The sequence below is a fragment of the Lonchura striata genome, chromosome 16 (assembly GCF_046129695.1).
Source record: "Lonchura striata isolate bLonStr1 chromosome 16, bLonStr1.mat, whole genome shotgun sequence".
Classification (NCBI taxonomy): Eukaryota; Metazoa; Chordata; class Aves; order Passeriformes; family Estrildidae; genus Lonchura; species Lonchura striata.
In genome coordinates, this window is record NC_134618.1 from 14,203,744 (window position 1) to 14,228,720 (window position 24,977).

The following is a 24,977-nucleotide window of genomic DNA, read 5'->3' on the forward strand; positions in this document are numbered from 1 at the left end:
GAAGGAACAACCAAATCCTCACCTAGAGAAAAACCTGCAGTTCCCTAAGCCTGCCTGAGACAGGCAAGCTGCCACCTCGAAGGTCAGGAGCTCCACAGGAGCCTTTTTTGCAAGCCTGTGTTTAAGATCTATATTTAGGAGCAGGAGTCTGGCAGCCAGAAACTCCACGGGATTTCCATGCTGTTTGCACATGGCCAGAGACAGAATAATTCCATGTACACATGCTTAACCTCCGTGCCTTGTCTCCTCTCAATTATCTTGTCAGTGAAACCCTTTTAATGGTTTTTATCTAGAGTGCTTCCGTGACCTTTTCTACTTGGAATGCTCTACATTAACCCACAGTCCCGGGGGCTGAGCTCTCCGCAGATTTCCAACCACATGAACTTTATCAGGAGGAAACTAACAGTTGGTTGTGTCTGACCAATTTGATCTGCAGCTCTGAGATGACTCCCAGATGGATCTCCAGTGTGAGATGGCTTTGGAATACTTGCAGACATGATGAAGTGCAGCTTTAAAAGCTGGGAATGTAAATACTTGGGGATTACTCTTAAAACACCTGTTTGACATTGGCAGCTTCTGTACAGATTGACAAGAAATTTGTAAGAAGAGGACTGGAATCTACCACTAAATTAGAAAATCCTTTGTGCAGACAGTCACAGCTTCAGGAAGTTACTCTCCATGATGTTGGAAAAGTATCTGAGTTTTGAAGTGACCAGAAGGTCAATTCTGATTTAGCTTCCCTCAAACTTCTTTTCTTTTTAAAATGCAGAACTGCTCAGATACCTAAGGAAGTTTTTAATATCAGGACATAAAAGGAGAATATTATACTGGCACTTTGAAGTAAATTTGAGATTATAATGCCAATATTTTACTGATTAAAAATATAAAAAATGTATTACATTATGCCTTCTGCAGTATAATTAAGCTTATGCATATCAGATGGACCATGTTTTTTCCATCTTTTAAATGCATTAATTGAGATGTAGATGTTGATTTTTCAATAAAGATATCCAAGGAGGAAATGTGATATAAATCATGATTTCCAGCATTCTGATGGTTTTATGTTTTCTGTTCATAATTTTTTCCCCTTTCCTTATTACAGCAGGTATTTTCTCTGCTAACACCATATATTCTTGTTTCAGAAATTTGTCTCCTAATGAACAAAAAATATTTCCCTTTTTTAAAAAGGTAACTAATGCATTTGGTTATCCACATTCCTAAAACTGTAGTAAACCTATCCTCAAGTGTTTTCCTGAGCTTTTTTGTGTACTGTGAGGACCACAAATGAAAACTTGGGGCTTGGTGGTGCTCACTCAGCTGGTTTAACCTTCCTGGCAGGAGGAGATTCATCTATCCTCGTGAAATTCTGACAACAAACTAACATCAAGACCTGTAACACAATTTTCTTCTGCAAAAACAAATCTCTGGCAGTTGCAATAGCTAAACATGCAAATATACAGGAAAGTAAGAATTTTGACTTCTAAAAATTTTTATGCGTGTTAACCATTAATTATATCTTGTTTCATCAAGAACATGAATAAGAAAAAATGCATTTAGTGGGGGACTGTAGCCAAAGCAACTCATTATGAATGTAGAGTGACTTTAGTATTTATGACCATATCTCAGGATGATTTGGTGAATCTCTTAGCTAGAAAAACTTTATGATGTCTACAGGTCATTCAGATAATAGTATAACCTTCCAAAAGCACACAGGGAATTATGATACATGGCAGGAAGTAGAGCACAGATTCTAATGAAAATTTAGAGTACTATCAGATAAACTCTGCTTTCAGAACTCAATAATTATGCATAGTTCATAAATTGTCGCATCAAGTTTTAAATTAGGGCAAGAAGGTTCTGACTAATACGCAGCTACTGAGGTTTAAAAAAGTGTGCAGAGCAAAGTTGTGGAGCCATGGCAGAATCTTCAGGGAATTTTAATAACAGAGGGCAAGGGAGTGGATGTTCTTGTCATTTCAAACCTGACATCCTTGAGGATTTCTCCTTTTTTCTGTGTTGATATTTCTGGGCTGTGCACATCTCTGATAGGTGTGCACTGTCCTGTCTTACTGTAGTGTCAACACTACTTAAGAATAATGCCCCTTTATGTCTCTTCCAAACAAATAATAACTTTTGGTGGGAAACGACGCAGTTTTGCATTTTTGAACTTCTTTTCTTCATTTCTTCTCCACACAAAGACTTGTCTTCCACAAAGTACTTTGGAATTTTAAAAGTTTCTGCCCTGTTTAAGAAAAGTGTGGAGGAAACCACCATTTCTCAGTGGTAATCGTGGATTCTCCTTAGAAGCACAGATCATTGGGCTTTGGTAGAAACATTTCCTTGGAAGCAGAAGGAACAAAGGCTTCCAGGCTTCAAAACCACTTGTGGATAGCTCCTCTTTCATAGAATACAAATGCACATGCCTGTCAATAGTGATATTTTTGAAGCATTATTAAGCTTATTTTATGGGATTTAAAGTGTCTTAGTCCATTTCTTTGTACTCAAATAGCAGTTTTCTTCTTAACATTACTATAAGCTTGATAATTTCAGAAAAATAGGCCTGTCTATTAATATTCTTTCATCTGAGAACTATAGAAATGACATCTTAAAGCAGTAAATTGAAGAAATTGCTTGGAATTAGACATTTTATTAAATGGGGAAATATTTAAGGGCTGGTTTTGGTTGTTTGAAGGCAGCATGCCTTTATGTTCCATGCTTGCTTTTGTATTGAGAAAACATCTGTCTAATTAAATCCTTGGCATAAAATGTTTATGCAACTTTTAGTAGATTAGAGGATGTATTGGCTCAGGATATATATAATCAATTCAATATAGATGAATGCATATCATATCAAGATAAAATAAGAACAACTCCCAATTCCCAAGAAAAATCTTTACTGCATGTGATATGACTGGTCCTAATTCTTTGAGCAGTAGTAAATAATAAACAGATGCTCTTGCCAGATTATAATTCACAATTAAAACCTTAATTGTGCAAACTCCATGTATTCTTGTCTGATCTGGGGAATTGAGCAGCATTAAAGGACTCAAGAAATTTCTCTCAGAAACTCTTCATTCTCTGTGCACTCATGGATGACTGAAAGAGCTGTGCTCACCTGTCCTTACGTGGCTCCTGCCTCAAGTCTTTCTGAGAAACTCCTCTGCAGGATAATAAGCTGCAGATAATAAGCTTCTCCCCCCCTTGAAGGAATCTCCAGTACAGGATGAGAAATTAACCCAATTACCCAGCTTTCCAAATCGCTGCTGTTTCACAGGAAATGCATCCCTCTCTCAAGGTTGTTATTACTCTGTGACTTGCAAGTGGCACTCAGGCGGTTCTGTGTTCATTTTTCTCTTTTTCCCCTCATTCTCTCTTCTCTCTGTTTTTTTTTGTTCCCTCTCTGCTCCTGGGAGCAGTGCCCACAGCTCCACCTCAGAACGTGCAGGTTGAAGCGGTGAATTCCACAACCATCCAGTTCCTGTGGAACCCTCCACCCCAGCAGTTCATCAATGGCATTAACCAAGGCTACAAGGTGAGTACACACTCCAAATAATGTCTGCATGAACAGTTCTGGTGTAAGCCAGAATGTCAGCCTTATGATCTCCAAATCTCTGAAGCAACTCTGTGCATTCAGAAGTATCTTACACAGGTAAAATAAAGAGAGAAGTGAGCAGATGTTGCTCCTAGCAGGGCTTGGAGCAGCCTGGGATAGTGGAAGGTGCCCCTGCCCGTGGCACAGGTTGGAACTGGATGATCTTCAAGGTCTCTTCCACCCAAAACCATTCTATGATTCTAATATTTGCAGTTTATGTAAGTTCTGAAAAGGGAATGTGCCATAGCCTAGAAGTCCTTATAGCTTTGTCATTTTCCTGGCGAGTTTCCAAAGCCAGAAAGCAATTCCATGTCAGTTTGGAAAGTCACCTCAGGAGACATGTCATTGTGGCTCTGAAAACCAACCTTGAGGTCCCTGTTTATGCTAATGCAAAATCACCGCTCATTTCATTGGGAACACTAAATAATTGCCTTGACTTTCCCACTGTGCTGATCTGAGAGATTTAAGAATGTAGAATTTATTAATCAGGCAATATCTGTTAGAGCACACAGAGCAGAGAGTGCTTAACAGAGCCTCTGACCAGTGGAGTGTTTGCTGAGGAGCTGGGTAGGGTGGTTTGTTCTCAGTAGAACCTCCATCAGTGATTCAGCAGTCAGGGCATAATAAATGAAGGGTTTAAAAACCTCCATAGAGAGAACAATGAGAAATCTTGCAGGAAATCAGAGCAAGAAAAGGGAAGACAGGTGTGGTCTATGAGCAGGGAGAAGCAAGCTTGATTTGAGTGCTGGGTGAAGGGACATGGAGTGATTTGAGGAGGTTGTTGTAGTTCAAAAGACTGTGAATTAAGGGATTGTACATGGATTTGAGATGTTTCAGAAGACTTGATCCTTCTCTAGTCTCAGAGTGACAAACTAAGAGATATGCATGGGAATTTTGGTATTTCTGCCCAACCCAATGTATTTCTCAAGAGGAGCAGCAGTGGTCTGAGAATCTCACTGCTGAAGAAGTAAATAAACACATGGAGATGTGTGTGTCTGCTTCTGGCAGGGACAGAATCAGCTCTCAAGGCTCAGTGACTGACAGGGCTGCAGCACAATACCCTGAAACTCCAGCACAGAAATAGCACTTGGCTTCTGTTCTGACTCTGGAGAATAAAAGCACTTCTGGGGCTCAGTGAACTGCATTGCACTGTAATTTTCTGGTGCAAGTCCAAGCACAGTGAGCCCACATTTGCAAAAGTCTTATTTCAGATTTTCATCCTCTGTTATATTCAGAGTTTCAGTCTAAAGATCCTTCATCTCATTGCATAGCTACCTTTAATTTTTGTTTCCGTTTCTTCAGCAATGCTGTAAAAGAAGTAATTTTGTCATTTGAATCTGTCAGTGGCCAATGAAAACTTCTGAAATTATAAAAATTTGTATTTCTTTGATTGCAGTAAATTGCCATAGTTTTACCATCCTGTTTCTCCCAGGGGTTGGGAATTACAGTACAAAAACTGTGTGAGATCATTTCTGTCACTGGTTTTTACAGAGTAACTTTGTGTATGATTTATAAATTTCTAGTAGTCAAAACCAGGCCTTTGCCTTTCTTAAAGATTAAACTCATTTTTTCTTTTAACTGACAAAAATGTTCACCTGCATTTTCTGCACATGTTTCCTCACAAACATCCACTCAAGAGTTCAGTCTTCCAAAGTTATAAACGCCAGTTGAAATGCACAGAGGTGATTTAGAAAAGAAAATAAAACTTACTGTCCTCTTCAGCCATTATACATTTTTATCTTTTCTTTGAAATTTATTTGCATTTCAATAAGTTGTAAAGTGCACTTTCTCAAATATGAAATATTCCTAACAAAATTACTCTTTATAGTCTCCTAACTGTGCTTTCTGGTTATCAGAGACTCTAGACATTGGCTAAATGTGTCAAATATGGCTTATTAATTTCAGGTATCTATTCATGTTTATGAGCCTGAAATCAATACAAGTAGCATGATTTACACAGATACTGAGTCAGACTTGGAATTCTAACATTCTCCTGCAAGCCACATGATAACGATTTTTGGACAAAATAAAAATTTCATAAACACTTTCAAGTTTTAGACCCCTAAGCCTTTAAGGCAATTTCAAAAATTGTTTCAGAATTTCAAAGTCGTTTGCCAAAAATGAATTTTTTAAGTCCTCATTTAGGTACCTACACATGAGGTATTGCACTCTCAGAGATATTGATCGCCCAGAACATCCACTGAGATGAATGAAACCTGGAAGACTGAGCTCCTCAGAGAAGCACCCTATTTTAAATGCATGAAAATGTCTTCAGGAGTCTAACTTTTGGGACTCAGGTGTTGAAAATTGCAGTAATCATCTTTACAACCGTTTCTCTATTCTTTCTGTAGTTCCAGAACCACTTGAATCATTCACAGTGTGGATGTCCCCAGTCCACTGAGCTTGTAATGCTCCCAGCCTGTGGGGCAGGGCTGCTCCCTGGGGTGCTGGGGGAGCTCTGGCAGGGGTTGGAGAGTGTGTGTGTCCCCATCTCTCTCCCTCTGATCCCAAAAACCTCCCCAGACTGTGGGATCTGGAAAGAAAATCCAATAAAGCATTTATGACAAAGTAGCACTGAAAGTGCTTTTCTTCCTTCAGCCTGCTTTCAGCAGCAGCAGAGACTGGCCAGGCTGATGAGACAAAAGGCTCACATCATCTGAATAATGATTTGCCATAATTCTGGCACTGCTCAGCAGCAGCCATGGAGAATTGCAGTGCTGGTGTATCCCCATCAGCAGTGAGTGTTACAGACATCCCTCCAGTGTCACAGTGCTGCATCCATCTGTTCAGCATCAGAGCTGACAGAGGTTTAACAGCACTGCTTGGTTCTTTGCAATCAGATTAAGACTGTTTTGGCAGCCAAGCCGACTTTGATTCCAAATAGACACAACTTCTACTGAGGGCTCATCCATATTTCAATTTCCCAGCTCCTGGCGTGGCCCGTGGATGCTCCCGAGAGCGTGACCGTGGTCACCATCGCTCCGGATTTCCACGGTGTTCACAGTGGCTGCATCTCCAACCTGAGGAAGTTCACCAGCTACTACACCTCAGTGCTGTGCTTCACCACCCCAGGGGACGGCCCTCGGAGCCCTCCCCAGCTCCTGCGCACCCTGGAAGACAGTGAGTACCCAAAATTTAAACCTCTCTGCTTAAAATTTGACCTCAGGTTCACAGCAATCTCTTCTCATAAGACCTCGTGTCAGATGAAGACCTCAGCCAGTTTTCCATGGGTCTTCTTTCAGCCTGTGGCAAATATTTGATTTTTTTTTTTTTGTTTCATTATGGACTAAACCTGGATGAATTTTTTTATATTGATGATTAGCTAAGAGCCTCATAGTCTGGTTCAGCCAACACACAATGCATTATGTCTGCAATTCCTTGTGCTCTTAAATCCATGTTCAGGAATAAATATGAATTGATCTTCTTAGGAACTGAGCACTGGAACTTCCTGTGGAGGTCAAAGATTAATTTACAGTTGTTTCCTGATGTTACTCAATAAATTAAAAGTGTATGTATCTATATTATATTGCAAGTGTTTGTGTGAAAGAACCAGGATCACAGCAAGGCAGCATCTTGCATCCTGAAAAACTGGACACAGGATTAAATAAAATGAAATTAATGGTTTAGCATGTAAATTATTTCCTGCATCAGAAAATGGTTTGGTCTCTGTGACCCCTTGAAGTTGTTTTATCAAGACATATTTGGGCCTAACATGTGCAATGTGTGTCTGATGTGGATAAATTGACTGTGTCCACAGTGATCTTGGCTCTGGCCTGTGCTTCAGGAGCATCGTAATACTGCTGCACATTTGCAGGTTTAAACCAGAATAAAAAGTGTCTAATTCATCCATTAAGATATTGTTTTTAGAAATACTACTCTGCCTTAATAGGGATCTTTTGGGTTAGTCAGTGTTCCCGTAAAGAAGAATCCAATTGTCATTAACATTCACAGGAGTGAGGTTAAAGTGCTAATCCAATTTTTCATTAGATATTTTTGAAGGAACCTGGAGAAAATTACTCTCCCATGCATTTTTCCTAGTGTGGAAAAATGTACTCTTTATGTGCTAGAAAAGGGTGCCAGAGGTAGGGATTTAAGGAACAGAAATCTGTGTGAGCCACTAATCTGTGAGCCACTAATCCAAGTTGTGTGTCTGGGATGAAAGCAAAAGGTGAGGTGGAAGGAGAAATATGCATTAGGTTCCTCTGTGCATTATCAACTATTTTCCCCATTTTCCTAAGAAAAAGAAGCTTTAGGCAGTGATGATTTGTAAATGTGTTTGAGTTCATCTGTCTTCTCCCTCTTAGCACAGTAGAATCCTGTGGTTGATTTTGGTGAGTGCAGAAGGGTAAGAAACCAGAGATACAAAACTCCTTGGATTTCACACAAAGTTATCAGCTGGGAAGAGGAAAGAGACTGTTAATATTTCTGCTGAAGGAAAGGCTGCAGAAATGAAGCTTAAATGCTTTCCACAAAGTGGGAGCAGGGGCAGAGTTGTTGTCCTGTCTCATTGAGGCTGTCTCAGGGAAATGTTGGGATCACGTGCCATTTTAAACACAAGAGAATTCCATTGGAAAACATAAACTAAAAGAGAGCCAGACTTGTATTTTCTAGATAATCTGAGACATTTCTTGATGTGTCCAGCTACATGCTGCAAGGAGCCTCAGCAGGAGAGATGAGCAGGGTTGATTTATTTATTTATAAATCCTGCAGAATTGCTTCTCTGGGTTTTCACCGAGTTCCGTGCAGGATGGTGTAATGCATCTTGGCAGAGAGCTCCTTGAAGCTGAGTTGCTTCAGGATTTATGTGGTGGGAAAAAAAGATTTGAAAGGCCTGTCATTCATGTTCACAGGTGATCATTTTCTGTCTGGATAGCAAAGTTAGGCAGTCCTTTAGGAAAACAGGGATCTGTTTGCTGACAAGCTGTAGGTCAGATAAAACCTGACATCCAGTCACAAGCATCGTGTCCTGGCCTGCAGTCACCTGCACCTGTGTTTCCTGGTGACTTTAAAATTGGGCTCCAAATGCAGGGGCTGATTGGAGCAAAGCTTTGTGAGTGTGTGGTTTCAATGCCTGCAGCTCCACAATCCCAAACAGAGATAATTCCATGCTTTTGTGGGCATTCCTGGGATCACTACGGGCTCAGCAATTCTTCTGTGGTGCTTTGACTACTGGGTACTGCAGAGTGGGTTTGGGAATTTTCCTCCCTGGGACTGCAGAATTGCAAATGGGCTTGTAGCTGACCTACTGGCAGGATTTGGGTTTTTTTTTGTCATAGCTGGAGGGGAACAAGAGGCTGGACTAAATTGAAGAGGAAACAAAACATGAAATTGCAGACAAGAAATTGCCAACTAATGTCAGTGGAGCTGGAGGATACTCGGGCAGGTATCCAATGACAGAAGCACAGTGAATATAAAGTGAACAAAACCTCCTTTTTCCAGTGCATCGATTGAGGACAGAACAGCATTTGGATCAAAAATCAGTCAGGTTGTCTTCCTTGAAGATCAAAATTGAGGGAGGATGGCATATTCTTGACAGTCATTCCATTTTATGCTCTTTCATTGCACACTGGGGAGCTGAAATTTTTAAGAGCTCTTGAGCTACATCATAAAAACCCTTTAAAAAGTTTCACACACTTGTATTCATTTTACAGAAGACAGTTGCCATTATGTTGGACATTTTTAGAGTTGTTTTGAGGGAATATATTCAAGCAGTGGCTCGTGACTCTGTCCTTGCTGTGACCTTGCATAGGGAAAAGGCTCTTTCCAGCTGAGAGGATTGCTGGTGGTGATGCTGCACAAAACAGGGCAGGTAAACACCTCACAGGTATCCTCGAGGGATAACAGTAATGCTGTTAGATCTCCACACACTTGGGGTGATGACTGGGTGAAATAATTGACATGATGATAACCCGAGTGTTTCTTCCCACCTTGCATTCTCCTCTCACCGAGGTTTCCAGCCTCACTTAGCCCTGGCTCAGGGATATATTTCTCCATCCTTAGTCCTGCCACGTGAATCTAATCCCAGTTATTAACATCTTTCCTTTTCTGCTTTGTCAGAGCCAGGAGCTGTGGGACACCTGAGTTTCACTGAGATTCTGGACACCTCGCTCAAGGTCAGCTGGCAAGAACCTGTAGAGAAGAATGGCATCATCACAGGTATCAGCTGCTATCCCTGCTTGTACTCTTTTTTTTTTTTTTTTATTCAGTGTGTCGGGGATGGAATGTGTTGTTGCTGTGAAAAACTGTGTAGTGGAGCATTTAGGGAGAATTTGGGCTATTGCTGGTTTCCTGGCCCCTCCTCTGGGTAATTGAGATGTCACCAGGGAGTGTTACACAAAGTACAGCTCCAATTACTGGCAGCTCATGATTGTGGTTACTGGAAAAGCAGTTTGTGTTAGAAATCAGCTCCCCACAGGGAGTCTGGTCTTGTTAAATCCTCTGTGACCTCCACCTGCTCTACTGAATTTTTGGAAATTTGTGAGACCGTGCTTGGCCTTTGCCCCAGGAGTGGGGGGTCCCTACACAGAGCTCACAGCTGCAAAGTCTGGATTGGCATTGCTGAGGTTTGCAATCAAGACCAAGCCTGAAATCAGCAGAATCCTTCCTCTGTGATCAAGTGGTCTGGCTGTGGACTGCGTGACAGAATTTGCATGTCATTACTTAATCTGTTATAAACTATCACAAGGGTTCAGAACTCTCTTGTTTCCCTTTGATGAGTCTGCCATTTGACAAGCTATTTATCTATTTACTGTATGCCAGTGTAGATACAACAGCAGCAACTTCATTGTTTTTCAAAAAGGGAGGTATAAATACTTGAGGAAACCTCTAGTTCTTATCAACAGAAGCAATATTGTTTTCAGATGGGAAACTATTGCAGCTGCACAGGATGGACATTCCATTTAACAAAGGTTTTTAACGTTTTGAAGCACAAAAAAGCTCCCAGATTTTAAATTGCTGGAGGTAGTTGGGAAAGGAGAAAATAATTTCATGTGGATCAAAATATTTTGGTTTTAGAATGTTAAAGTGTTTAATTTTTTAAAATTGTGTTACCATTTTTTTAAATACATTTTAGGAGTTTAAAAAAAATCAGATTTTCTGACCCTTCACCACTGAAACATTATATCAGTCTAATTTCCGGAAGCATTTTAACTTTGACAGTTGTAATTATTTTGATAGGGTTTCACTTGTCAGTGTTTTCCTCTGTGTATCTGTGACGTGCACCATTTGTAACTGTGTGCTCCAAGCTGTTTGTGGAGTCCTCATGCAGATCATCTCCTGCCTCTCCACCATGGAAACCTGCTTGAAATATGCACTGATTTAAGTGGTTTGAGAATAGAAACTAATGACTCCTGAAAGCAGAGCAGTATTGATTCAGTGAGGATGGCCAAAGCCTTTCAAGCCCAATTGCTTAAATTTAGGTACCTCCACCCAGGATGATGTAATTCTGATCCTTGTTAAGCAGCAGGTAGCAGCTCTGAGCTTGGTGTTGCAGAATTACTTTGCAAAAACAAGCTGTCCCCTCCCTGAATGGGTTGAAACCAGATGGAGCCAATGATGGACTGGGTTATATTTGGGGTAAATTGTTTCAGAAGGAATTAACTGAAGACTTTCTCTTATTCAGGACAAAGCACCAGTGTGAAAATGCCCAGCAGAGTATATAAGGAAAAAGAAACCTCCTTATTGATGCAAATTGCATTTGGGATAGAAGAACAGTAAAATTGTTCGTGCCCTGAGCACCTCAAAGGTTTAGAGAGGGCTGCTTGGAGGTCTGAGTGCTCAGGGAGGCAATTATTCATCATTTCTGCTCATTGATGTCTTTACTGGACCTTCTTGTTCCCTGCACAGGCACTGGGAGGAGGGAAGCACGGAGGGGGTGCCCAGCAGCCAACCTGCTCTGGGAAATTGCCCATTACTCTTGCTGTAAATCTCAGTATCTTCCTCCTTCCCTCAGCAAACGTTGATTTATGAGGATCTGGATGTGGACGGACAGTTTGTGATTGGGTGTAGTGCTCTCGTGTAGAGAATTTACTCCACATCAACAGAAAATTATTTCTAAAACTCCTCTGGTCATTAGTTCCCGTTAGGCAGTGTTTTGTGGAGTGCCAAATTGTGGGGAAGGATCTGTGGCACCTCTTCTGTCCTCGCTCACACCGAGCCAGGGGAAACCCTCTGGAAGATCCAGCTGTGCTCCCCACGCACGTTTCTGGCAGGGATCACATCTGGAGCACAGGGAGTGTGTTCTCACCAGCCACATGGCCCAGAGTTCTGCCCATCTGCCACTCAGTGTGGCTGAAGTGCTACTTGAGGGTGCAGTGCTTGTTGTTGCTTTCCTTCAGCACTTTTTTTTCCATCTGTTTTTGTTATGCCTGATTGCATTTGGCTTTGTGTCTGCTCACTGTGTATGTACAGATTTTCTGTTCTCATCTTTTATATGACTGGAATTTAACTATGCATTGGGGACTGAAATCCCTGACAGTAAATACTGCCTCTTTGCCTTTTCTTCAATTTACACGGGAACTTGGGATATTTTTCTTGGTGAACATTTTTTTTTTTTTTTTCCCAGAAAATAAATACATAGGGACTATGTGCTTAATGGGCGGGAAAGCTGGGTCTCTTCTGTGGTCACAAGGGAGAAGAGATAAAATGTCCAAAGAATAATCACCAACATTTGATGTATAACCTAAGCTTATCCAGATGGGAGAGGAGATATCTCAATCACTGAAGATTGCCTGGTGTATTCTGAGTGACACTTTCCATTGTCCGTAAGCAACAAATGGATAAAGGGAGCATTAAAAGTCCTCTGCTTATCTTCCTCTGGTTATTTATTGTCTGGAACAGGCTGCACCCACAGCTATTGAAAGAAGAGGCTGCTTGTGATGGTCCTTCTGTCTGCAACTCCTTCATGCCTCTTGACTGAGTATCAAACGCAGGGGACAGTCAGCCCCCATATTTCTGCTCATCCTCTGTTAATTCAGGCAACAGAGCCATTAAATGTTGTCAAAATCTTCCTACAGGTTACAATCCTGTCTGTGCTGCATCAGCTCTGGTCTGGCAAATGATTCTTAAGTCTATTCAGAGAGCATCAAAACACCACAGTGTTTCCACGACATCAGTAAATTACTGAGTTAATTAATTCCCACTTAGACACTCGTTTAAAACTGGTTCCAGATGAGCATTCAGGAGATTTTCTCCTTCCCCTCTGCAGTGCAAAGTCAGAGGAGCATTTGTGGTGTAGCTGGAATTGTTGAAGCATCACCTCCCTTTATCACTGCCCCCTCACCTGAAATGTAATTAGTGACTGTGAGCACACTGAGCCTATTTTCGTGCAAAATCAGGTCAAGATGAATCCCTGTCAGTGACAGCAGCTCAAAAGAGAGGATGGAGAACATCTCACACCTCTCAGACTCTTGCAGAAATATTTGTCTCACCATGCTTTTGCCTCCTGAGATGATGCTTTCTTGCTGGTTAATACCATGAGGGATTTTACTACATCAATTCATATATGTTAATCAGCTTGTCATGTCTTTTTATTAAAAAAAAAAAAATTAAAAAAAAACCCTTCAAGCGCTCCAACTGGTCTGAATTCCTCATCTTAGATGATGGGAACAGGAACCCAGTAGGGAGTTTCTCTAACCAGTTTGCCTTGTGCATGGTTCACTCAGTGGGATTCCTTTCTGTTAGTCCTTTTCACTCACTTCAATTTCACAGGCATTCAAGAGCTATGTGTATTTTTTTTTTTTTTCACCCTCTGAGTCAAATCACAAAGAAAGCGGCAATCAAGCAAACTTTTCAGACATGCTCTCCAAGGACTGGCACAGCGAGGTTCACGTGGGTTCAAATGAGAATAAAGTGGGACTGGGCAGGAGGAGGACAAGCAGATTTGGAGGTAAAATTGAGCAAATCAGACAGTGGAAAGTTTCAAAAGTTCTTGGAAGGCAAGTGGTTATCAAAGGGATAAAAAGGAAAGTCTGGCTATGATAGAAGAATAATATGGAGGTCAGGGCAGGTGTAGCTTTGGACAATGCATTGGCTCCAAGATGGTTTTGAAAGAAAGGATAATGATTCACCCTGCTGAAGGATTTCTGCAAGGAACAAGCGGTGGGGAGTAGAGGTTTTTCAGTTCCTAGAAGATTGCCACAATGTTCCTGTCTGCTTGTTGTTGTCAGATTTCTAAGTATTTCTAGACAGGCAGCACTGAAGGTTACTTCAGCATGCAAAAGGAGAAAGCCCTACTAAGCACATAGAGATTTTTAATTAGATATTCCAGTAGATATTATATTTTCCAGTGTTTCTTCCTGTTTGCTTTGTAGAGTTCAGAGAATGAAAGTCCACCTTTCTGTCAGGTTATTTCCAGGTTTCCAGGCCATTTCATACCAAACATAGAAAAAAAAAAACAGCTGAGACCTCATGTCCTCCTGACAGGGAGACAGTGCTCTGTGGGGTACCTGCAACAATTGTTTATTGGAAATATGAATTTTTTTTAATAGTTGGGTATTTTAGCCAGTGTTTACTTCAAGGGTTTTTTTTCTGTTTATAAAAGGTGATCACAAGGAACGGCATAAGGAACGATGATCCACCCCTGCCCACCAGCCCACGCAGGAATTCTCTGGGTTATTGGTGTCCCCCTGATCTGTTTTGCAGGGTACCAGATCTCCTGGGAGGTGTATGGCAGGAACGAGTCCCGCCTGGCCCGCGCCCTGTCCAACAGCACCCTGGAGTACAAGATCACGGGGCTGTCCTCCCTCACCACCTACACCATCGAGGTGGCGGCCGTGACCGCCCAGGGCAGCGGCTGGGTCACCTCCTCCACCATCTCCTCTGGAGTGCCCCCAGGTTGGTCAGCCTGCAGGAAACAAAACAGAACAAAACAAAACCTGCTGGTTCTTGGTGTTTCTGTGTCCCAAAGGTCACGGGTTACTTCAGTTCAACGGCAATAAACATTATTTTATTTGTAAAGCGCTGGAGTTCTTTGCCGCGTAATTCGGATTTAATTTTTGGAACAGACTGAAATGTTAACGCGAAGATATTTGCAGTTTGAAATTTCCAGGAAGTTCAGGATGTTTAATACAAATACAAAAAAAAAATGTGTGGGTATGACAATGGAATGGACAAAGTAATAAAGTGGATACAATACAGAATCTCTTGACATTTACAAAGTGACATCAGAATGAAGTCTGAATCAATTCAAAGTGTTGCTTTGGGGGAAAAAACAGAGCTTGGGTGATATTAAAAGGGAAAGGATTTTCCATGTGGAAGTAATATAGCTTATGTCAACTATGAGTGTTTCACTTGTATAGTGAAACTAAAATCTTATTTACAAGAATTTGAAATTTTGGCCTGAAGAAATATTTGAGAGGAGGCAGTTCTGTCCCACATTGTCCGAGTTACCATTTGGGCACCGGTACATTTACCCTTTCTGTATTTTGTTTTTAAAATTCTACACTCTGCCCCATCCAGTGTAAAAAGCAAACTAAACAGCCAATTCATACCTCAAATAAGCAGTTTCAGTTAATACAGAGGTTACAGAAGTAGAATTTTCCGAAGTGGAGCGGTTATTGCTCATCACTGGGGGAATCCAATTTTTCCATTCCCCAGTATTATTTTGCTTTTCTGTGTGTCCTAAAGTATGGTTGCCCTTCTGTTCCCTAATCATAGGTAATTATGACAAGCTGCAGGCTGGATCAATGCCATGATATCTGATGGCAGGGTGCCTGCCAGATAACAGCATTATCCCACTTGGGCAGGGTTAGTTGATCGATCATGGTTCCCACAAATGTGAAGTAAGAACCAAGAAATACTGTGCATACCTGAAATATATGCCAAAACCCTGCCCAGTTTTGGCCTTTTGCAGTTGCACAGGGTGCAGCATTATCATAAAATTGCAGAATGGTTTGGGTTGGAAGGGATCTGAAAGATAATTTAGTTCCAACCCCCTGCCATGGGCAGGGACACCTTCCACTATATAATTACTGATTATAATAGTTATTTCAATTAGTTATAAATGCAGGTGACTGTTGAGAATTTATTCTAAACACTCTATATTTAATCTCTTTCCTAAACTTGCTTTTGTTGTTAATTCAGATGATATTAAATATGTAAATGCCACTGTAATCTTGACTGATGGGAGGCAAAGATCTGATTGGGGCTTTTCCTCGTAGGAGATCACCCAGTTTATTTGCTACAGGAATTGAAAAAAAAAAATCTACTTTAATCAGGCTTTAGATATGCCCTGGAAAACCTAGATATTATAGGTCAATATTAAATACACTACCCAAAATTTTGAGGTTTTTTCCAGTTGTAGTTTCCAGTTGTAGTTGTATGTCCTCAAAGAAGTAAATAAACATTATTGTAATTTAATTCTGGGGGAACAAATTCAGTGGAATTAGGTGACTTGGCAGACCTGGAGCTGGGAAGTGCCTTCCCCCCCAGGACCACCAGGGTTTGTTCATTGGGAAGCTTCTCTAAAATAGTTCCTGCAATTCTGTAGATGGGCTCTTTCTTTCCTCATTTGTTCTGTAACAATGTGGTGCATGCTCAGAAAGCAGAAATAGTAGTTTTGAATTAAACTCTGCCAAAAAGAAAAAAATAACCACAATTGGGGCAAATAGATCCCTTTCTGCTGTGTTTTTGGGGTTTTTTTATGTTAGAAACTGAAGGTCAGCTTGTGTTACTGGCTCCTAGACAAAGAGTGTTTCTACCTCTCATTTATTTTTCTGTTTCTCCAGAACTTCCAGGTGCTCCAACCAACCTGGTGATTTCCAACATCAGCCCTCGCTCTGCCACGCTTCAATTCCGCCCGGGATACGATGGCAAAACCTCCATCTCCAAGTGGATAGTGGAAGGCCAGGTATGCCCCTGACAAAATTATCTTAATGAAGTTTCTGGGGGGTTAAAAAGAGCCTAACTAATTAATTCCTTTTGGGATTTCAGTTTTTGTTAAACTTTGGACCAGAGCTCCTCTATGAATGCTGGAGTTGCTGTTCAGAGGGTTCTGGGAGAGTTGGGATGCAGGAGAGTTTGAGAGGCTCAGTTCAGAAATGTCTGTGTCAGCCGGGGAGGAAAGGGTCAGATGAATGCTGGGACTTCTGTTCAGAACAACAGGAAAAAAGTGATATATAATATAAATGTGTATATGTATGTATGTGAGAATGCTTATCCTTTAAATAATTCACATGGGGTTTTGTCTAGATTCAGAACACCAGGTACAGCATAAACAGAACACACAGCATCCTTTAGTCCATCCTTCTATTTTAAAAAGGATTTGAAACTTGTGTTTAGGTTCTGTGAGGTATCTTTTCAAAAGTTTGGAATTATTATCTCATAGATTCAGGAGTATAGCAAGAATTGCACTGAACAGTAAAGATACCATTATTCATGAGATTGAGTGTATTTTTCTGTCTTGTAATGGAATATATCAAGGTTTTCTATCCTGGCCTCTAGATATGAATAGGATGAATTCTCTTCTCCATCAGCTTTAAACAATATCCCTCTTTCTGCTGTCATTATGCCTTGGAGGAGTTATATATTCCTCATTTGTTCTCCTGACAGATGAGCTTTGCTTCTTCCTTTCCTCCCACGGGTCTTTATAAATACTATAATCTGTTTTTAAGACCAAATGTTGGACTTCTTAAATCACCGTCACCACTTCGACATGTTGATACAATCACTTCACTTGGTAATGAGATTGTTGTGAACAAGTTGGTACATTTTGTGCCATTTATATACACATTATGGCAAATTACAGAATTAAACACCAAAATCCAATAATATGGTGGCTTAGCACATTCTGAGGAGCATTTTCCTGCTGGAACACCGTATTGATGTTGGTAGGAATTTGTTAATTCAGTGAGTTGCAGAACGCTGCTGAAGTGGAGCAAATTTGAATGATTTAAAACTGCAGTGATAATTACCATGAAGTTCATCTGCATCCTTGAAGAGCCCTGGGTGCAAACAGTGGTTTGAGCAGTCCTTGGTGTGCAGGATCTTTCTTGTTCACAAACCCTCACCAACATCTCATGCATCACTAGAAAAGTCCAGGGGTTCTTGGTTCTGACAGATCCAGGAATTATTTGTTCCTTTTGAGGAAGGAGCACAGCCAAGTCCTTGTGGAATCTGGGCATTCCTTTTAACCACCACAACCCTACAAGTTTCTGCTGCACCACACCTCACTGCTCAGCTTCAGCACAACAAGAAATGTTGCTCCTAGTGGATTTCAGGAAAAAAATAAAAACTCTTGCTCACCTGATTAATGAAGATCAGTTCAGGTATGCAGTGAAATAGGTGAGTCCTCAAGGATATAGCAAATCCTGTTTCCAGGATGACAGCTGCGTATAATCCTTTGTTCACAGCCCCTTTCTGCCAGCACTCCTCTCAAACTCTTTCTCTCTGAAAGTGCAATTTCACAGAACTTTCAGCCAATCTAAAGCAGAGCTCTGCTTGTCCTGTTCCTGCTCCCTCTCCCCATTCCACTTACCACGAATTTTCCTCCTCCTGCCTTCTGTGTGTGCTGACACAGGATCAGACCTGGAGCTGCTGCGAGCTTTGATCCAGCCAAGAACAAATGATTTTCAGACAGATCAACTCTGCCCAGGCTGTGTGTGATCAGAACATCATTGTGAGGGGAGGGGGTGTGAACATGGCACTGGAAGCAGAGATAAGGGCAGGAATGCCTCTGTCTCCACTTGGATCAAAACTGCTTTGGACCTGCCCACCTTTCAAAGAGCTTTTGCAAAATTGGTTTTTGCTGCCAGTGCCACCCCAGTCTCCATTTCTGCCTTTGATGTGGTCTGTTCTCAGCGGGGATTTGTCCTTGCTGGGGTGCAGGCCGATGCTGCAACATCTGTATTTTAGCACAGACAACCATAATTGCTCCTCAGGACTGTGCTGGATTGAAGGGCTGTGGGTGTGCAATACTGGAATGGAGGGAGGGTTTTTGTCCTTCTGGATCTTTCATTCACTGACCCATGTACAGCTTTTAATAGCAGTGTTAAGTGTTTCATGCCTTGGCTTTAAATTAAAAGCCACTTAAGGGGCGGTTTTGCACATTCTGATTTTAAAGCTGGTGGTATTGCCAAGGGACAGGATGACATTCAGCTATAAAACACTAATCTGTGATTTGGGCTCTTCACCTGTGTCCCTCCCCCTCTGTAAGCTGGGCAACACCTTTGTTTTGGACATCCCTGATAATTCTGACTCTTCTCTTCCATCTCTACTGGGAATTTACCTTTCATTCTCAATGTCTGAGTCCTTACAGACAAAATTCAGCTGTTTTGTATTCACAAACACAACCAACCTGCCACCAACGTGTTTTTCTTCTTTGTTCCTTTATTTGGCAGAAAGCTTCCTTGGTGAGGGCAGGTCTAGAAAATGTTCCAAGTGCTCCAGTTTGGCTGAGAGCCATTTTTGAAGTCTGATCCTTCGTGAACAATTTGGATGAGAAACACAGCTGGGAATTCCAGCTGACGTGAAATTTTTGTGCATCTGGCCTTGGTTTCTGCCTTTTTGTTCCTGGGGTATAAATTCATGGGAGCCACTGTGGAACTAATTCTCAATTATGTCAATGAACATGAGAGGAGATTGAGTCTTGAAGAGTTTAGTGTTGGTAGATACTGAAATATCAAGCATTAAAAATCCCATTTCTATGTTTCTAGTGAAGGCACATTCTGTACTTTTGAAGAGATTTTTAAAAAATAATTAGATTGTTTCTTTTCCATCATTTTATCTTGACTCAGGACTGGAGAAAACTGGATTTCCAAACAGAGAAATACAAAAATGTACCAATACTGTTTAAAAAATACTTCTATCATGTTTTTTTCTATTACACAGAGTATCGTTTAAAGGGAAGAGGTTCAAATGTAATATAAAGGTTCCACTGACACTTGTTCAGAGGGACCAGCAGTCCCCCTGCCTTGTGGCATTGACACTCACAGGAAACTTGTTCCTCTACAAAGAATTTCAATAAATCCTTCCAACCCTCCTGTCTTCTCAGATGCAGTTAGAGCATATATTGCAAGCTCTTTTTTTGGGCAATTTTCAGCCAAGAATGGCTACAAATCCCTGCTGGTGTTCATGTAGTTTCATGTTTGCACTCTGGCAGTTGCAATCTAGTTTCTTGTTTTTCTTGTGTTGGATTTTTCCTGTTTTTTTTTTTTCAGGAAAAATGTGTATAAATTGATCATGGAATGGTTTGGGTTGGAAAGGACCTTGAGGATCCATTATTTTCAACCCACCCTGGCTGTGCTTTGGTGGGTGCTTAGTCCACACCATCAAGCTGATTACAGAATCTGGGATAACTTCTGGCCAGTCAGGTGTGGTTTTCTGGTGATTTAAATTATTTGCAGGCAGCACAAGACCTGCAGAATGACTGAAAGCTCCAAAGAGGCATCACATTTCCTGGAGCCATGAGTATATGGGCTTTTATGGAGAGTTTTTGCTTAAAGCCTTTCTGCTGTTTTTAGAAATGTTTTTGTATTAATGTCATGGTGAGCAGGAGCAGAGTTTCAAAGTGGTAAAACCTTTAAAGTATTATCTCTGTGTTGCCTTCTAAAGCTGTGGTTGGGAAAGAAGTTGCAACTTTTCCCATGAATTTGTGTGGGTTTGTGGGTGAAGCCAGTGACCCAGATAGGATTCATCCGTTGCACCAGGTGATTCTCTGGGTGTCGTTTTCACTTCGGAGCTGGTAAATAAAGTGTCTGAAACTCTGACAGTTTTATGCCCTTGACAATCTCTAAATCAAAAATGGCTGAATCGATGTAAGGATTTAGTGAGAAAAAAAATTGCACCGGGGCTGACATCCTCTGAACCAAATTTCTCCCAAAGTGATTTCAAATGTGTGAGTTATGGACCTCTAAAACGAAAACTCTGACACATCTTGAACTATAGCAGGACAAGGGCTACCTCTGTAATGTACAGAAACATTGTGTTTTCCTTTCCTGCAGTTAGTACCTCGTAACTGAAGTTCTGGAGGCATTTCTGTCTTACACACATGATTTTTTTCATGCCAAATTTTAATTTTTTGGGTTTTCTCTTTAAAGTCAGAATTCTGCAACTTTGCTTATGCAGTGTGTTCCATCAGAAATCGTTGAGTAATATGTAACGTTTTCCTTTTAAGAAATGGAGAAACTAATGCATGGGGAAGTAAAAGGTTCTGACATCACTCCCAATATTGTTTTACACTGTCTCATTTCTGCAATAATAAAAGAATATGCCCTTTTATTGGATGTATGGCCTTGGGAGCAGCTGAGGGATGGCAATGAATATGATGGCTGATGGTTGTTGAGCATTCCATGAGGTGTCTCGTGGGACAGAGGTGTTTTATTGTGGCAGCCCTGGGGACTGTGGCTCCGTGGCACAGGGAACTGGGAAGGTGCAGAGTGTGTTCCTCGAGGAGTTTTTCTGCTGATGGTAACAGAAAAGCAGCTGGTGCCTCATCTGCCTCCCAAAACAAAGCACCCACAAGCGTGTGTGATGTGTCAACAAACACCATCCTGCTCTGAAGCGTGCATACACTGTTATCCAAAAAAACAGCTACAAGAAAGAACAGCCTTTAACTTCACTTGATGTTCTGCAGAGCAGCTCAGAGTGGGCTCTCCTGGCCCTCAAAGGGATCTTTTATTCCAACCACTGCCCGTGGTTCTTTCTGCCTCGTGGGAATCCCTTTGTACTCTGATTCTTGAAACTGATAAGTTTCCTCTGATCTGGCATCAGAGTGTTTCAGCAAAAACAGTTTCCTTTTCCTTCCACAGCCTGAAACTTGGAATCTGCTATAGATTTTGTGAAGTTAAAAATATAAAGTCCATCACTGAAGGTTTTCTTCTAAGGCTCGCTTCTGAGATCACTTATAGATATATATATATATATATAAAATAAATAAATGAAACTTCTTCTGAGCAACATGGACCTAGTACAAGATCCTTAATATTTCCACCTTTGCAGCCCACCAGAAAATGTCTCACAGAGGCAATGTCAGCCCTGCTGGGCCTTGTGGTCCTTAATGGGTATTAATGACCTGCCTGCTCTGCACAGCAATTGCAACCTGTGGGTCCTTTTTTGGGGTTTTTTTCTCATTATTTTCTTAGGTAAGAAATATTTTAAAAAGCTCTTACTGCTCTTAGAATACAAAAAAGACAACTTAGTCACCACTGGAGAATATTTGCAGCCTCCAGAACACTGTGGATTGTTGCTATACAATTACTGCAGCACTTGGAGGTGATGCTGTTACATCCAAAATTTGCAAAAATAAGCATTTGCTATAGACTTCCTACAGTATTAATAGAAAATTAATTTAATGAAAAGTGTTCTGCTTCCTTGACTGAAATCAACACTCTCATCCTTTCTTTGTGTAGGGCTTTTTTTTTTTTTTTTTTCTTTTAAATCTCTTTATCAACTCTTTGTTCTGCAGGTTCAGTTAAGGGATGTTCTGTTTTACTGTGCAGACCTGTCTCAACTTGTTTCCCTTCAGCTTCCACATCCATGGTCTTCACTACTTTTTATGGAGCTTAGTTAGGACTGGAAATTTTAAAGGTCCATAATTTTCACTACCATCTATTTTGTATGTTGTTTAGTGTCCGGCAGTGACCTTGATCCCCAAAAAGTCTTAAAGGCCCATCAAGAGCTGTTCAGCCACATCCTCCATGGAATCAGTGTTCTGCTGGGAAGATCAGAGAGGTTTCTTTCCACAGTGCAGTGCAGAACTTACTTCTCTGGCCTAATTTTCTTTGTGTCATTTCTTCATGCACAAACATAAATATGCAGTACATCAAGTCCTGAGTGAGCGAAGAACTAAAACATCTATAAATAAATCAGGCTGCTTCTTCTGAAGGGGAAAAAAAAACCAGAAAAGAGTGAATGAAACCTAATTTTCTATTTGAAGTACTTGGGGTATGAGATACTTGGGGCTGTGGTGCCTGTCGAATGTTTGACAGCGTCTGTGGCTGTAACTCGTACACAGAACTTGCAAGGGATCTGTTTAAAAAAGATTAAAGGAACTGGCTCTTTACAGAGTGGGTTGTGAGCTTCTGGAATGAGTTGCCACAGCAGCCTGTGGGAGTAGCTAGTGTCAGTGGGTTAAAAAGGGGTGAGGTGTCTTTGTGGATGTTCAGTCTGTGAATAGACACTGAAGGGAGGAGCTGCCCAGGTACCCCCTGGTACCCTTCAGCCCCTGGCTGTGGATACCAGGGCGAGGGAATTGGGTTACACCCACCCTTTGGGTGGGGTTGGAACACCAGAGGAACATGCTCAGTGCTGGGGGGTTATTCCAGGAGCCTTGCCTGATCTCCCCTGGGTTTCAGCACCTGCAGATCTCCAAAGTGAAGCCCAACCATCCAGCCCTTCTCCCCCTCTCCACACTGCTCCCATGGCTCTCGGGCACAGCCCTGCACATGCATGCTGCATCCTCCAGCCTCTCTCTCATTCCCTGTTGGTTTCCTTTAAAGTCCCGATTCACCTTCATTTAATCTCCAGAAAGCTGCACAGAAAGCAATGCTCAATTCTCATCAGTGTTCAGTCCCTTCTAACGCTGCTGTGGCTGAGGGCCCATGTTGGGCAACGTGTTGTGATTAATTACTACAAAGGGTTGCTCATGGAAAAGTCTGGTCTAAGTGCAGAGCAGCAAATGAGGTTAAAACACTTTTGTTCTTTGACTTTGTTCTTGTTTCTCTGTCTTCATTTCCATGGCATTTTGCCTCCATTGAGACTTACTTAATATGCATCAGTTCCTGTGAGTTATTATCAAGGCTATTTTTCATTCTCTTATATTACTACTTGATACTTTTGTATTGTGGCAGGAAGATTGAACAGGGTATTATTGCTCTCATGTGTTTTTTCTGGAATGGATCTTATCACAGGATCCAGTGAAGTCCCATCAGGTACTTGGCTGGGTTTTCTCTTTACAAATAACTAGGCATATAAAAAATAGCACTAAATGTGTTTAACAGCATTTGTGCTTCCACTGCTGTGATGACACACATTGTAAAAGAGGTTATATGTATTTATTTTTATATATATACTTATAACCTACTTTGTATTCCTTCCAACCTTTCCTTTGTACAGGTTGGTGTGCTGGGTGATGAAGAAGAATGGGTCACTCTTCATGAGGTGGAGAATGAACCTGATGCTCAGATGCTGGAGGTACCAAACCTCACTCCTTACACTCATTACAGGTAAGAACAGCAGATTCATGAAAAAAAAAAATAGTAAATAGCAGCATGAAACAGCTTTCCTAATCAGAAACATCTAATGGGTTTTAGAATCTGAACGAAAGGGAAAAGCTGTGCTGTTTTCATAGGTTATACCTAAAATTACCAATCTGATATTGTTAATTGTAATTAACATAAAATCCAGTTGATAACACTGAGAAGGAAATTCAAGTGCTCAATGAGATGCTTCTTTTAAAAGTAACTGCTATCCTGTGACTTCTCTCCCTGAAGAGAGCACCCGTGGAACATCAGCCAGTGACAAATCAATCGTAGTTAAACTGGTGCAAACCTGTAATTACATATTTGCATCAGCTTAAACATCTCTTTATTGATTTAAACTTAATTTGGTAACATCAGTTAGATGAAACCTTTGTTTATAGGAATTTACCAAGTTAAGCTTAATAGATATAAGCAATGCCTAAACTGATTGAGGTGACTGCATTGTGGGTGCACCCCAGTTAAACAAGATTGATTTTTAAATCAATCCAATCCGAGTGATGCTGTGGTATAGACAAGGCTGGAGAATTTGAGGTACTCAGCCCTAATGAAAAATACTTTCATGATCCAGCTTGCTAATGTAGAGGCTAGTGGAAAGGAAATCCAGTGGCAAGTGTTAAATCAGCTTTCTAGAAACTTGTCCATTTTGTGCTGGCTGAAGGGGCTATTAACTAACCCATGTGCTGTTGTAAGCCAGGAGTAGGTGCAACCAAGGAGAGCTCATGTAATTTACTACTGACTCAGTGCTGGCATGTAATTCTTCTCCCTTGGTCACAAATTTAGGAATATATTGAATTTCTCACTAACTCTCCACTGAAGTGTTTTAAACCTCATCTTCCAGAGCTAAACATTTTACTAAAAGGTCTTTGAATTTTTTTTTTAACTTAAATAGAGATTTCTGGTGCAGAGGTTTAGGAAAATTATCTTCAAGTTAAGAGGATTTTGCTCTCCCTGTAAAGAGGGATCCCAAAAGCTGGAAGAGGCAGGGGTGAGCAGGAAAGTGCAGGTTGTACCACAGTTCAGCCTTCACTATCCATGAAGAATAAGAAAACTTGCACACCCAGACAGGTACATGGAGAAACATCTTTGGGATAGCAAAAAATGAAGAATATGAGAAATTCGGGGTGATTGTTTATTCCCTTTTGTTAAAATTTTTTTGTTTATTTTATTCTTGCATCTCATTTGCCTCTTGT

At 41.0% G+C, this 24,977-nt stretch overlaps 1 protein-coding gene across 1 annotated transcript in view; it reads left to right on the top strand.

Moving 5' to 3' along the window:
• Positions 1-24,977, top strand: part of SDK1 (sidekick cell adhesion molecule 1) — a 376,424-nt gene that overhangs the window by 271,262 nt on the left and 80,185 nt on the right. The window contains exons 18-23 of the mRNA XM_021549399.3: positions 3,417-3,532; positions 6,520-6,712; positions 9,650-9,748; positions 14,234-14,425; positions 16,318-16,439; positions 23,642-23,751. Of these exons, the coding sequence (XP_021405074.1) occupies positions 3,417-3,532; positions 6,520-6,712; positions 9,650-9,748; positions 14,234-14,425; positions 16,318-16,439; positions 23,642-23,751 (832 nt within the window). The remainder of the gene's footprint in view (positions 1-3,416; positions 3,533-6,519; positions 6,713-9,649; positions 9,749-14,233; positions 14,426-16,317; positions 16,440-23,641; positions 23,752-24,977) is intronic.